Source organism: Aquila chrysaetos, unplaced genomic scaffold (genome assembly GCF_900496995.4).
Source record: "Aquila chrysaetos chrysaetos unplaced genomic scaffold, bAquChr1.4, whole genome shotgun sequence".
Taxonomy (NCBI): Eukaryota; Metazoa; Chordata; class Aves; order Accipitriformes; family Accipitridae; genus Aquila; species Aquila chrysaetos.
Genome location: NW_024470398.1, coordinates 94957 through 109143, shown reverse-complemented (window position 1 = coordinate 109143; position 14187 = coordinate 94957). Strand labels below are relative to the sequence as shown.

Genomic DNA, 14187 nt, shown 5'->3' with positions numbered 1-14187 from the left:
GGCCCTGACCTGAGCACTGCAGCCATCGCGCAAGTCCTCCATTGCCGTGAACAATGCGCCGGCCTCAAGCGAGTGAAGCCTCTGTGGTCTAAGGGACAGTTGGCTGCGCTATCACGAGGGGGAGGCCGGCAGATTAATTATATCACACCGAGGCCAGCACCACACGCTTCCCATAATGACAGTGACACCGGAGGGAGAGCGCATGGCTTCAGTACCTGGGACCTTGCAGCCGGGCCAGGCGGCTCCCCCACACCCCAGCCAGCTCCTCTCTGGAGCAAATCTGCTTTATTTCATATAAATTTCTGTCCTTCCAGCAGCAGTCCCTCCTCCTGCCCTGCCGCTGGGGCAGGAGCCGGCCACCACTCCTCTCAGTCCATCCGTGGGGTCTCTGTCCTCCCCGCACCGGGGCCACGCTGCAGCAGGTGGCTGTAGGGCCCACAGCGGCTCCGCAGTTCGGCGGGTGTCCCCATCTCGACCACAGCGCCGCGTTCCAGCACCACGATGCGGTCGGCCGCTTCCAGCATCCTTCGGCAGTGGGTGATGAGCAGCACCGTCCGGGCCCACCCGCTCCGCACCCACTGCTGCGGCTGCGGGAGATGCCGGCACCCATCAGCACCCATTGTGGAGCCGGGACCCCCCCCCACCCCGGCACCTCCTGCCACTCACCGCCACCTCGCCCTCCCCATCCAAGGCGCTGGCGGCTTCGTCGAGGATGAGGACGGTGGGTCGCCGCACCAGGGCCCGGGCGATGGCGATGCGCTGCTTCTCCCCCACCGAGAGCTGCCCCCCTTTGTCCCCCACGTCTGCAGGACAAAAGGCCAGCAGGTGAGCGGGACACGGGTGCCTGGGGGTCCCCCCGCCAGCTCCCCAAGCACTCACCGGTGTCAAAACCCCGGTCCAGCGCCAAGATGAATCCCAGGGCACCGGCGGTGGCAGCGGCCGCCCTCACATCCTCCTCCCCACAGCTCTCCAGCCCGAAGGTGATGTTTTCCCGGATGGTGCCAGAGAAAAGCACAGGATCCTGCCCCACCAACACCACCTGCCCCCAGACGCAGGCTGAGACCAGGCACAGCTCAGTGCGGTTTTGCTGCCTGCCTGCCCGCCTGCTGCTGCCCTCACCTGGCGGTGGAGGTACCGGTACTCGTAGTCCCGTAGCGGCACCCCATCCAGCAGCACATCCCCGGTCCCAGGGTCGTAAAATCGCTCTAGCAGCCCCGCGCAGGTGCTCTTCCCGCTGCCATTGAGTCCCGCCAACGCCATCACCTCGCCGGGGTGCAGCTTGAAGGAGACGTCCTGGAGGGCAAAGGTCAGGGAAATGCACTGGTAGTGGTGGGTGCTCAGTGACACCCCCATCCCCTTCTTGGGGACCCCTAAGACCCCTGGTTCTACCTGCAGGACGAGGTGTTCAGGGCGTGCAGGGTAGGCAAAGGAGACGTGCTGGAAGGCGACGTGGCCCTGCAGCGTGGTGGGCGCCCACGTGCCCCCAGTGTCCCCGGTGGGCTCCCGGTCCAGGTACTCCAGGATCTTGCGACTGGCTGCCGCTTTGCTCAGCAAGTCACCGTGGCCAAACACCAGCGCCTGCATGGGGCAGAGACGCTGGCACCGGGGACGAGGACAGATGGACACGGGGGGTGTGTGGGGGGACATACGCATCATGTGGTCCCACCTGCACGTGGTGGCTGACTTTAGCCTGGTAGAGGAGGAAGGTGACGAGGCTGCCGGTGGTGATGGTCCCCTCACGGAGCTGCCGGCGCCCGTGGCAGAGCACCAGCACCTGCATGGCCAGCTGTAGCGCCTGCAGGGATGGGGGTCAGTGGGTGGGGTGGGGGTGGGCGAACAGGGGTGCCCAAATGCCAGGGTCCCTCCTGTGCCCGCCTCACCCGCTGGATGAGGGTGAAGAGCGCCTGCTCCACGTCAATCCGGTCCTTCAGCCCCAGCATTTTGGTCACTGCCTGGCTGTGGCGGCGTTCCTCCTCCTCCTCCCCGGCGAAGGTCCGCACCGTCTCAATGGAGGAGACGGCCTCCTGCACCACCGCCGCCGTGTTGGCCGTGGCATCCAGCATGGCTCGCTGCAGCACCTGGGCAGGGGCAGCCGGATTCAGCACCCATAGGGTGGCGATGGGACATCCCTACCAGCCTGGCCCTGTCCATCCCTTCCCTACCAGCTCCAAACCTCTGTCCCCCCACCCCAGGGTCCCCGCCCCGCTGTCCCCATCCCTGCCAACCCCATCCTGTCCCCGCTGATCCCCTCCCTGCCATCCCCACCAGCAAGTCCCCATCCCACCATCCCATCCCCACTGCCCCCATCCCATCCCCACCGTCCCATCCTGTGTCTCCATCCCACCCCATCGTCCTCATCCCATCCCCAGTGTCCCCATTCCAGTCCCCCCATCCTGCCATACCCATCCCGCCATCCCATCCTGCCTCCCTGTCCTCATCCCACCATCTTGTCCCCACCACTCCCATTATCCCATCCGCACCATCCCATCCTGTCGCCACCATTCACATTCCCACCATCCCATTTCTCTGCTTCCCACCCCCTCCTCACTGTCTCCATCCCATCCCATCCCCTTGTCCTCATCCCACCATCCCACCTCCACTATCCCATCCTGTCCTTGTCCCCACCCCATCACCACCATCCCGTCCACATCCCAGCCTGTTGCCGCCATCCCATCCCATCCATCCCCCTGGTCTCCATCTTGTCCCCTCCATCCCATCCTGTCCCCACCGTCACCTGGTGCCGGGCATCGTAGACCTTGCGCGCTGTGATGATGAGGGGCGCCTCCAGCAGCGCCAGCAGCGCCAGGCGGGGTGACAGCCCCACCATGAAGCCACCCAACCCCAACGCCATCCCCAAGCTCCGCAACGCCACATTGGTGCTCATCGGCACCACGTCGCACAGCAAGGGCACGTCGTTGGCCAACCGGGTGGACAGCTCGGCTGTGGGGATGGTGAGGGGTCAGTGGTGGGGTTGAGGGCCCTGGGGGGGGGGGGGGGGGGATGATGGAGACCCCCCCTCTACCTGCTGGTGTCCCCTGGAAGAAGGCCAGATCCTGGCGCAGCAGGCGGGAAAAGAGCTGGTAGCAGGTGCCCAGTTTGAGCCGGGCTTGCGCCAAGGTGAAGAGACCCCCGCGGCAGCCGGCAAACAGTGAGCTGGGAGCGGGGGATGGGGGGGAGTGGATGGGACACAAAGACCCCCGTCAGCCCGGCTGCAGGGGACAGACAGACAGACAAGGGGGACACAGGGATCCCCACCTGCCCAAATCGGCGGCGAGGACCAGGCCGATGGTGAAGAAGGTGGGTCCGTCCCCATGCTGGATGGCATCCAGGGCTTTGCCGGTGCAGTACGGCCCCGCGGTCTCACCTGGACGGGCACCGGTAGGGGCGGGTGTTGAGCGCGGGGGGGTGGCGGCACCACCGGGATCCCCCTCGACCCCACGTCCGCCATCACTCACCCAGCACGGCCAACACCAGGAAGAAAAAGGCACCGCCAAGGACGGGCCACTCGGCCAAGGCCAGCGCCAGCAACTGCCGCACGGCCACCGGTGACTCGGTACCAGTATCCCTGCCGGGCGACGGCACGGCCCAAACCAGCAGCGCCGCAGCGGTCGCGCCGTGGGTCAAGGCCAACCAAACTGGCGCGGCCGTGGCCAGCAGCACCGGTGCGGCACTGTACGGCACCAAGAGGCTCCGGAGGGTGAGGAAGGCGGCGGGGGTGAGGCTGAGCACGACGGCGGCTCCTCGGGGACCCCCCGGCGCCAGCAGCCGCCCGGCCACGGTAAATGCCGGCAGCCGCAGCCCGGCTTCCAGCCACACGGCTGCCAGACCCAAATGGGCCAGCGCCGGGGCCAGCTGGGCCAGGGCTGCCAGCACCACCAGGTCAACCAGGAGCAGGAGGCAGGCCAGGCGGATGGCGGGGAGCAGAGCCATGGCTGGGGGTGCTTACCAGTAAAGACCAGTGCTCCCAGTGCAGCTTCCTTGGATGGTGCTCAGCACCCTAGGGAATTCACCAGTCAACACCAGTGCTCCCAGTCCAGCCCCCCAGTCCCAGCCTGGATCCCCAAGACCCTGCCCAGCACCCTGGGGTGCTCACCAGTCAATAACACCAGTGCTCCCAGTCCAGCCCCCCAGTCCCAGCCTGGATCCCCAAGACCCTGCCCAGCACCCTGGGGTGCTCACCAGTCAATAACACCAGTGCTCCCAGTCCAGCCCCCCAGTCCCAGCCTGGATCCCCAAGACCCTGCCCAGCACCCTGGGGTGCTCACCAGTCAATAAACACCAGTGCTCCCAGTCCAGCCCCCCAGTCCAAGCCAAGCCTGGATCCCCAAGACCCTGCCCAGCACCCTGGGGTGCTCACCAGTCAATAACACCAGTGCTCCCAGTCCAGCCCCCCAGTCCCAGCCTGGATCCCCAAGACCCTGCCCAGCACCCTGGGGTGCTCACCAGTCAACACCAGTGCTCCCAGTCCAGCCCCCCCAGTCCCACCCTGGATCCCCAAGACCCTGCCCAGCACCCTGGGGTGCTCACCAGTCAATAACACCAGTGCTCCCAGTCCAGCCCCCCAGTCCAAGCCTGGATCCCCAAGACCCTGCCCAGCACCCTGGGGTGCTCACCAGTCAATAACACCAGTGCTCCCAGTCCAGCCCCCCAGTCCCAGCCTGGATCCCCAAGACCCTGCCCAGCACCCTAGGGTACTCACCAGTCAACACCAGTGCTCCCAGTCCAGCCCCCCCCAGTCCCACCCTGGATCCCCAAGACCCTGACCAGCACCCTGAGGTGCTCACCAGTCAACACCAGTGCTCCCAGTCCAGCCCCCTCAGCTCTCCCGGACCCCACCCGGCACCCTGGGGCTCACCCAGCGCTCCCAGTCCAGGCCCCCAGTAGCTCCCAGCACGGTACCGCCGCTCTGCCTTTAGGTTTCACTTTCGTGGCCCCGCCCCCCTCCGCCCTCTTCCCCGCCCCCGACCACGCCCCCTGCCTCGCCCAGCGGCAAACTGTTTCAGCTCGATCAGCCCGGCAACTGATGACGCCACGGACTCGGCCAATCAGCGCCGCCCGCCTGGCTTTTGCCCCTCCCTGCCCCCCTCCCCATCCGCCAGGGACCCCCACGGGCAGGGACATGGGGGAGGGGGACACACCCCCCCCCCGACCGTGCCCCGGTGCCCCCCGGCGATTCCCCGTGCCCCCCCCCCGACCCCCGGTGTCCGGACCCCCCTGCCGGTGCCCCCCCCCTTCCCAGTGCCCCCCCCAGACGGTTCCCGGTGCCCCCCCCCCGGTGCCATGCGCAGCCGCCGCCGGTCCCGCCCCCGCTCGGGTTTCGCTTTCCGAGAAACGGCGGCGGCTGCCGGGAGAGACCGGGACCGGGACCGGGACCGGGACTGAGACCGAGACCGGGACCGGGACCGGGACAGAGACCGGGACCGGGACTGAGACCGAGACCGGGACCGGGACCGGGACCGGGACCGGGACTGAGACCGAGACCGGGATCGGGACAGAGACCGGGACCGGGACTGAGACCGAGACCGGGACCGGGACAGAGACCGGGACCGGGACTGAGACCGGGACCGGGACCGGGACTGAGACCGAGACCGGGATCGGGACAGAGACCGGGACCAGGACCGGGACAGAGACCGGGACCGGGACTGAGACCGAGACCGGGACCGGGACCGGGACTGAGACCGAGACCTGGATCGGGACAGAGACCGGGACCGGGACTGAGACCGAGACCGGGATCGGGACAGAGACCGGGACCGGGACTGAGACCGGGACCGGGACTGAGACCGAGACCGGGACCGGGACCGGGACAGAGACCGGGACCGGGACAGAGAACCGGGACGAGACCGGGATCGGGACAGAGACCGGGACCGGGACCGGGACCGGGACTGAGACCGGGATCGGGACCGGGACCGGGACCGAGACCGGGATCGGGACAGAGACCGGGACTGAGACCGAGACCGGGACTGAGACTGAGACAGGGATCGGGACAGAGACCGAGACCGAGACCGGGACCGGGACCGGGTCCAGGACCGAGACCGGGACCGAGACCAGGACCGAGACCAGGACTGGGACCAGGGAGAAGAGACCCGGGAGCAGAACCAGAGCAGGGACACCGGCACCAGGAGTCCGCCAGGACTGGAGCGCGGCACACCAGGAGCAGGACCGGGGGCACACCGGGTGACACCAGGACCGAACCAGAGCAGAACCGGGACCGGACCGGAGCAGAACCGGAGCAGACTGGGTGACACCGGGACCAAACCTGAGCAGCGATGGGGGTGACCCCAACCCAGCAGCTCCTGACCCTGCTGAGCCCCGAGCGCCGGCGCTGCGCGGTGGTGGCAGCGCTGATGACGGCCTCGGTCCTCGGTACCGGAGGGGGGGGGCAGCACCCAGTTTGGGGGGGCAGCACCCAGCTTTGGGGGGGATGCTGAGCTATAGGTGGGCAGCACCCAGTTTTGGGGGGGGCAGCACCCAGTGGGGGGGATGCTGTGAGCTATGGCGGGGGGGGGAGCAGCACCCAGCTTTGAGGGGGGCAGCAACGAGCTTGGGGGGGGGGTCCAGCACCCAGTGGAGGATGCTCTGAGCTTTGGGGGGGGGCAGCACCCAGTTTGGGTGGGCAGCACCCAGTGGGATGGGGGAGGGCAGGTGGGTGCATCCCCAGCCCCTTGAGGTCACACTGTGGGGTCCCCATCACCCTGGGGGGGGGTGACACAGGCCTGGGGGGGGGGGGCATCACCCTAACGCCATGTCCATCCCTCCTCCGCCCTGGCAGGGGAGGTGGCCGTCCCTTACTTCATGGGGCACGTCACCGACTGGGTGGCCAGCGAGGATGAGGTGGCAGCCGCCTGGTCCATGGCCGTGCTGGGGCTCAGCAGGTAGGACGGTGACACTGGGAATGTCACACGGGGTGATGGGTGACACGCATGTCCCCACTGTAAGTCACTCTGGTGCCACCACCACAGCGCTGCCACCGAATTCGCCTGCGACGTCACGTACACGGGGACGTTGAGCCGGGTGTTGGGACGTCTCCAACGGCGTGTCTTCGCCGCCGTCCTGCGATGGGATGTCACCTCCCTGCAGGCGATGGGGACTGGGGCAGTGACGGCGCGGGTGACGGGGGACGTGGAGGCCACCCACGCGGCGGTGGCCAGGGTGCTCAACATCTTGCTGTGGTACCTGGCACGGGGCGTTTGTCTCCTGGTCACCATGGCATGGTTGTCACCCCGCCTGGCCTTTGTCACCCTCCTGTCACTGCCCGTCCTCCTACTGCTGCCCCGGGGCATCGGCAAGATCGAGCAGGTACCGGGGGGAGGACACATAATATGGGTCCCTTGTCCCCTCCATGTGTTCACTGTCCCCTTCGTGCACCCACTGTCACCTCCATGTGCCTGCTGTCCCCTCCACCTGCCCACCACCCTCTCCCTGTGCCCCCTGTCCCCTCGCTGCGCCCCTTGTCACCTCCCCATGCCCACTGTCCCCTCCATGTGCCCCCGTCCCCTCGCTGCACCCCTTGTCCCCTCCATGTGCCCACTCTCCCCTCCCTGTCCTCGCCCTCCCCTCCCCGCTCCCCCTGTCCCCCCTCCTTTGCGCCCGCAGGCCCTGAGGTGACACCGCTGTCCCCAGGGGTTGTCACGGCAGGTCCAGGAGGGGCTGGCGGGGGCCACCAAGGTGGCAGTGGAGACTTTCCAGGCCATGGCCACCGTCCGCAGCTTCGCTCATGAGGCCGGGGCGGCCGAGCGGTACCACCAGCGCCGGCGTCACGTCTATCGGCTGGAGAGGAAAGGGGCGGCCATCTACGCGGCCACCGTCTGGGCCAGCGGGGTATGGGGACATGGGACACGGTGGCACAGGGGCTGGGGGAAGTGATGGTGTGGGAGCAGTGGGGCATGGGGATGTGGTGGCATGGGGCTGGGGGACATAATGGCACAGGGCTGGGGGACATGGGGACACAGTGGCATGGGGCTGCAGGACATGGGGACGGGGTGGCACGGGGCTGGGGGATGTGGGGGATGGGGTGGCACAGGGGCTGGGGGAGTTGATGCCATGGGGGCAGTGGGACATGGGGATGTGGTGGCATGGGGATGGGTGGCTTGGGGACAGGGGACATGGGGATGTGGTGGCATGGGGATAGGAGATGTGATGGCATGGGGGTGATGGGACATGGGAACATGGTGGCATGGGGCTGGGGGACATACTGGCACAGGGATGGAGGACAAGGGGACATGGTGGCACGGGGACAGGGCACGTGGATGCAGTGGTATGTGGCTAAGGGACATGATGGTGTGATGGTTAGGGGACGTGGGGACACGGTGGCACAGGGTTAGGGGACATGATGTGGGGAGATCAGGACAAGGGCATGACAGCGCAGGGGCTGTGGGGCACAGGGGCTTGGTGACGTGGGGGATATGACATATCTGGGACATGGAGGGAACGTGATGGCACAGGGGAGGTGACAGAGCAAGGCTGGGACCTCGGTGTCCCTGCGGAGAGGTGGCTGCGGTGAGGAGGGTGATGGGGACACCCCCCGGCAGTGTCCCCAACGGTGACCTCCCTGCCATGTCCCCAGTTCTCGGCGCTGGCCCTGAAGTTGGGACTTCTCTGCTACGGGGCACAGCTGGTGGCCACGGGGACCATCACCACCGGGGACCTTGTCACCTTTCTCATCTACCAGATGCAGTTCGCCGAGGCCTTGGAGGTAAGCCCATGGGGATGCCAAGTCCCCAACGTCCTCCCCACTGTGTCCCCAAGCCCATTCCCCATGTCCCTGCACCCTCCCCAATGTGTCCCCGTGCCAGTCCCAGTGTGTCCCCATGGCGACCCATGTCCCCATGCCCTCCCCACCACATCCCTGTGTCCTCTGCTGTGTCCCCGTATCCTCTCTGCCACGTCCCCACGCTGGTCCCACCAAGTCCCTGTGTCCTCCCCGTCCCCACACCCTCCCAGCAGTGTCCACATGCCCATTCCCCATGTCCCCACATCCTCCTGGACTCATCCCCATCCCTGTCCTCTGTGTCCCCACACCCTCCCGGCCATGTCCCCATGCTTGTTCCCCATGTCCCCATGCTCTCCCAGCCATGTCCCCTCTGTGTCCTCAGGTCCTGCTCCACTACTACCCCAACATGACCAAGGCCATGGGCTCCTCAGAGAAGATCTTTGAGTTCCTGGACCAGGAGGAGCAGGTGGCACCCACGAAGGAGCCGGAACCCAATATCGTGCGGGGCCACCTCCAGCTTGAGGACGTCTGGTTCTCCTACCCCGAGCACCAAGAGCCCATCCTCAAGGTGGGCACGGGGACAGGGCGGGGGACACGGGGACTCGATGGGGGGACGCGGTGGGGAGGGCATGGGGACATGGAGAAGGTGGGGAGGGTGCGGGGACATGGTGGGGACGTGGCAGGTGGACACGGTGGGGAGGGCATGGGGATGTGGTGGGGAGAGTGTGGGGACACAGTGGGGAGGGCATTGGGACAGGGCATGGGGACCCAGAGGTGGTGGGGAGGGAGTGGGGACATGGCGGGGGGACACAGTGACACAGTGGGGAGGGCATGGGGATGTGGACGAGGAGGGGAGGGTGTGGGGACATGGCAGGGGGACATGGGGAGGGCATGGGGACATGGCTTGGGGACGCAGAGGTGGTGGGGAGGGAGTGGGGACATGGCGGGGACGGCATGGGGAGGGCTGGGGACGCTGGGGGAGGGGGCAGGGGGGTGTCACCTCTGTCCGTTCCCCCAGGGCGTGTCCCTGGAGCTGCGGCCCGGGGAGGTGCTGGCGGTGGTGGCCCCCCCGGGGGCAGGGAAGAGCACCCTGGTGTCCCTGGTCCTGTGCCTGCGCCCGCCGGGGGCCGGGCGGGTGCTGCTGGACGGTCACCCCCTCCCTGCCTGCCGGCACCCCCACCAGCGCTGCCAGGTGCCACCACCGCCCCGTGACACGATGTCCCCAGCGGGTCGCCACTGCCACCCCCTGTGTCACCAGCTATCTCCAATGGGTCCTGCCCAACCACCCCCCGTCTCACCAGCTGTCCCCAGTGGGTCCCCACTGCCACCCCATGTCACCAAGCTCTCCCCAATGGGTGGCCCACTGCCACCCCCCATGTCACCAGCTGTCCCCACCGTGGCCCCGCCACCACCCCGTGTCACCAGACATCCTTCCCGTGTCCACACCACGTCCCCACCATGTCCCAACCACTTCTCCCACCACGTCCCTCGCCATGTCCCCAGCCATCCCCACCATGTCCCCAACGCATCTCTGCTGTGTCCCCAGACGTCCCCGCCACATCCCCAGCTGTCCCCGACGTGTCCCCAGTGCATCCCCAGCCGTCCCTGCCATGTTCCCACCAGTGTCCCAGCCACCCCCACTGTGCCCCCGCCGTGTCCCCACTGTGTCCCCAGGCGTCCCTGCCATGTCCCCAGCAGTGTTCCTGGCCATCCCCACAATGTCCCTGCCATGTCACCGCTGCATCCCTCCTGCGTCCTCCTGCTGTCCCCTCCATGTCCCTGCCACGTCCCCTGCCACGTCCCCACCGCGTCCCCAGCCGTCCCCTCCGCCGCAGGTGGCCGTCGTCCCCCAGCAGCCGGTGCTCTTCTCCCGCTCGCTCCACGCCAACATCGCCTACGGACCGGGGAGCTGGAGCCGGGCAGAGGTGATGGGGGCAGCCCGCCGGGCGGGCGCCCACACCTTCATCACCCGCCTGCCCCTGGGCTATGACACAGGTAGGAGCTGTGTCCCCCTTCCCCGTCGCCATCCCCACGTCCCCGTGTCCCCACCCTGAGCCCCGTCTCGCGCAGAGGTGGGCGAGCTGGGGGGGCAGCTCTCCGGGGGACAGCGGCAGGCGGTGGCCATCGCTCGCGCCCTGGTGAGGGACCCCGTCGTCCTCGTCCTCGATGAGCCCACCAGTGCCCTGGACAGCGAGAGCCAGCTGCAGGTAGGAGGTGACAGCCGTGTCCCCTCAGTCCCCCTGTCCAGGAGCACCCTGGTCGCTGCGAGTCCCCCTGGGTCCCCTCTTTCCGTCGGCCCCTGGGTCCCTGGTCCCGGTGTCCCCCAGGTCCCTGGCACCTGGGTTCCCTTGGCCACCAGTCCTGGAGTGCCCTTGGTCCCTGATCCCCATGTCCCCTGGGTCCCTGGTCCCCATGTCCCCTGGGTCTCTCTCCCAGCAGCCCCCTGGTCCTGGGGGGGTCACCTGGGTCCACGATCCCAGCGTCCTGCGGGTCCCTGATCCCCATGTCCCCTGGGTCCTTGGTCCCCATGTCCCCTTGGTCTCAACTCCCCATGTCCCCTGGGTCCCCGCTCCCCAAGTCCCCTGGGTCCCCACCCCCGGGGGGTCCCCACTGACGATGCCACCCGCCGCAGGTGGAGCAGGAGATCTTCGGAGCCGCAAGGGCCGGGCGCGCGGTGCTGCTGGTGACAGGGCAGGTGGCCCTGGCCATGCGGGCGCAGCGGGTGGCCGTGCTGGAGGGGGGACGACTGCACGAGCTGGAGTCCCCCAAGGAGCTCCTGCGCCCCGGCAGCCGCTACTGGTGCCTGCTGCAGGGCGGGGGACAAATGGGGACAGCGGGGGACGGGGACACGGGGAAGGAGGGGGACGGACAGCAGGAGCTGGGGATGGGGACAGCAGATGCCAGGATGGGGACACCAAGGGATGGGGACCATGGGAGCCAGGATGGGGATACTGGGGACAGGGATGGGGACAGTGGGAGCCAGGACGGGGACACTAAGAGATGGGATGGGGACACCAAGAGCATGGATGGGGACACCACAACCCAGGATAGGGACAGTGAGAACAGGGATGGGGACGCCGAAAGCTGTGACAAGCGACCATGACAGCTGTGACGGGGAGCACGGGTGCCAGGCTGGGCACACTGCCATATCCCTGCTGCCTGACGGTGACCGGGCTGCCACCGGGTGTTAGCAAGGCTGCTGACCAGCAGAGCTGGCCAGAGGACACAGAGGTTGAAATAAATCCTTCTGTTTGTACCCAGGATGTGTTGGGGGACCTCGGAGCTGCGGACGGGGCGTGGGGCGTGGAAAGGGCTGCAGGCACGGGGGGTGCAGGGATAGGGGCAGCAATGGGGTGGCCAGGGGTGGGGGGAGGGAGACTCTGCCCCTGTTGGGCCAGAAGTTTGTGTGAAATAAAGCAGAATTGCTCCGGAGAGGAGCTGGCTGGGGTGTGGGGGTGGGGGAGCCACCCGGCCCACCTGCAGGGTCTCGGGTACCAAAGCCATGCACTCTCCCTCCGGTGTCACTGCCACTATGGGAAGCGTGTGGTGCTGGCCTCGGTGTGATATAATTAATCTGCCGGCCTCCCCCTCGTGATAGCGCAGCCAACTGTCCCTTAGACCACAGAGGCTTCACTCGCTTGAGGCCGGCGCATTGTTCACGGCAATGGAGGACTTGCGCGATGGCTGCAGTGCTCAGGTCAGGGCCACCACTCCATCGCGAGCCCACCCATACGTTGTCTCTCTCCCAATGTCCCACGCACCCACCGAGCTGTGAACAGCTCACGACAACGTTCCCAGTCCGGGTCTACCTGAACCACTCCAATTTTTTGCCGCCTGGTCTACTTGCTCCTCGCGTTGATGTTCTCTGGGGCGTGGCTCCTGGACATCGACATGATGTGGCTCTACCCAGGCAGCAAGGTCCTGCTGCCATAACGCAGCAGCCCAGCAGGGTTTACCTCTGCGACCATCGCTGTAGCCACCCCACAGGCCATTGGCCACCCTCTACCAGTCAGTAGGGAGACAGAGTACTGGCCACGTTTCTCAGGCAGCAAGCTCTAGGGCCAGCTGGGTGGCTTTGACTTCTGCAGCGTCCCTCGAAAGATGAAAGATGGAGAGAGACATCTCACCAAGGTCTGTAGTGACAGGACAAGTGCCGTGGTTTGAAACTGGAAGAGGGGAGGTCAAGACTGAACATAAGAAATGTTTTACGAAGAGGCTGGTGAGGTCCTGGACCAGGTTGCCCAGAGGAGTCGTGGACACCCCATCTCTGGGAGTGTTCAAGGTGAGATAGGACGAGAGGAAAAGGCCTCAAGTTGCGCCAGGGAAGGTTTAGATTGGATATTAGGAGAAATGTCTTCACTGGAAGGGGTGTCAAGCACTGGAACAGGCTGCCCAGGGAAGTGGTGGAGTCACCATCCAGCACCTCATGTCTTTCTTGTAGTGAGGGGCCCAAAACCGCACACAGTATTCGAGGTGCGGCCTCACCAGTGCCGAGTACAGGGGCACGAGCACTTCCCTAGTCCTGCTGGCCACACCATTTCTGACACAAGCCAGGATGCTCTTGGCTGCCTTGGCCACCTGGGCACAAGGCCGTGGGATACATCTCCGTATCTACAGTGGCCCACCGGTGCCTCTTTGGATCCTTGAAGTATCTTCACTCCCTTGAAGTATCTAACTTTCAAGTCAGGGGTCTGATGTGCCAGGCCATCGAATCCATCTGTCCCTTTCCTCTGCCCAGCCGGGGGCAGGACCCCTCGTCCTGATCAGAGCATTCGTCACCCGACTCCTGCAACTGCAAACCAAAACCCTTTTCACCCCAAGAGGAGCCCACGTCTCTCTCGCCCAGGCTGCGTTGCCAGGACTAGTCACAGGTACGATCCTACGGCGGTCCAGCATGGTCCTTCCATGGTACTGTGCATGGGGGTCGACCCCATGTGGATGTACGTCCACTGGATCAGGATCAGGAGGAGGAGAGGTGTCCTCAGCCCATCTACTGTGCCTGGGGAATTGCTCGACAGCCACTGGAGCAGCAATCTTCCTGGATGGTCCCTTTTTCGCCACTGTTTATCCTCCACAATTCTTGCCCGTGGGCTTCCAGGACCGAGGTAGGGGCACCGTCCCACTTCCTCGTGTCCTCCTCATGGTCACGCAGACAGAACCCTCCCGGGTGGCACACGGCGTGCGCCCACGGCCCCGTTGCATTGAGCAGGCTCCTGGTAGCCGAGATGCTGGCCTGTAGGCGCAAGGAGGGAGATTCTCCACCTTCTCTTCGAGTGGCCGGACCTTGGGGAACAGTATGTCCACAGCTGAGACAAAAACCCGTGGTGGCGAGGGGGAACAGAGGTCCTCCTTGAATCGCTGGATCTGGCAGACCAGTCATGGGCAGTTGGAGCCTCTAAGTCTACCCAGTCCACCACAGCCGGGTTGCTGGTGCACATCCATGTGCTCCGTACAAACATCCGCCATACAGACCTTGT

General features: G+C 66.3%; 2 protein-coding genes across 4 annotated transcripts; one reads left to right on the top strand and one right to left on the bottom strand.

Annotated features, from left to right (window-relative positions):
* Positions 1-270: 270 nt before the first annotated feature.
* On the bottom strand, positions 271-4918 carry TAP2 (transporter 2, ATP binding cassette subfamily B member). Its single transcript, XM_030006830.2, has 12 exons — positions 4856-4918; positions 3456-3997; positions 3256-3364; positions 3023-3153; positions 2735-2940; positions 1881-2078; positions 1667-1795; positions 1390-1578; positions 1120-1293; positions 880-1039; positions 667-803; positions 271-587 (listed from the first exon to the last, which is right to left on the bottom strand). Exons 2-12 carry the CDS (start codon positions 3928-3930, stop codon positions 369-371), a joined length of 2127 nt encoding a protein of 708 aa, XP_029862690.1. The 5' UTR covers positions 3931-3997; positions 4856-4918; the 3' UTR covers positions 271-368.
* A 1088-nt stretch (positions 4919-6006) lies between these two features.
* TAP1 (transporter 1, ATP binding cassette subfamily B member) lies at positions 6007-11966 on the top strand. Of its 3 annotated transcripts, XM_041121928.1 has the most exons (11): positions 6143-6192; positions 6226-6363; positions 6770-6872; positions 6960-7296; positions 7621-7818; positions 8564-8692; positions 9093-9278; positions 9729-9902; positions 10546-10705; positions 10781-10917; positions 11343-11966. In XM_041121928.1, exons 2-11 carry the CDS (start codon positions 6267-6269, stop codon positions 11811-11813), a joined length of 1992 nt encoding a protein of 663 aa, XP_040977862.1. In that variant the 5' UTR covers positions 6143-6192; positions 6226-6266; the 3' UTR covers positions 11814-11966. The 3 variants fall into 3 exon arrangements, with proteins under 3 accessions (XP_040977863.1, XP_029862682.1, XP_040977862.1); XM_041121929.1 differs by lacking the exon at positions 11343-11966 and adding an exon at positions 11110-11331 and having other exon boundaries at positions 6007-6363; positions 10781-11068; XM_030006822.2 differs by lacking the exon at positions 9729-9902 and having other exon boundaries at positions 6007-6363.
* Positions 11967-14187: the final 2221 nt, after the last annotated feature.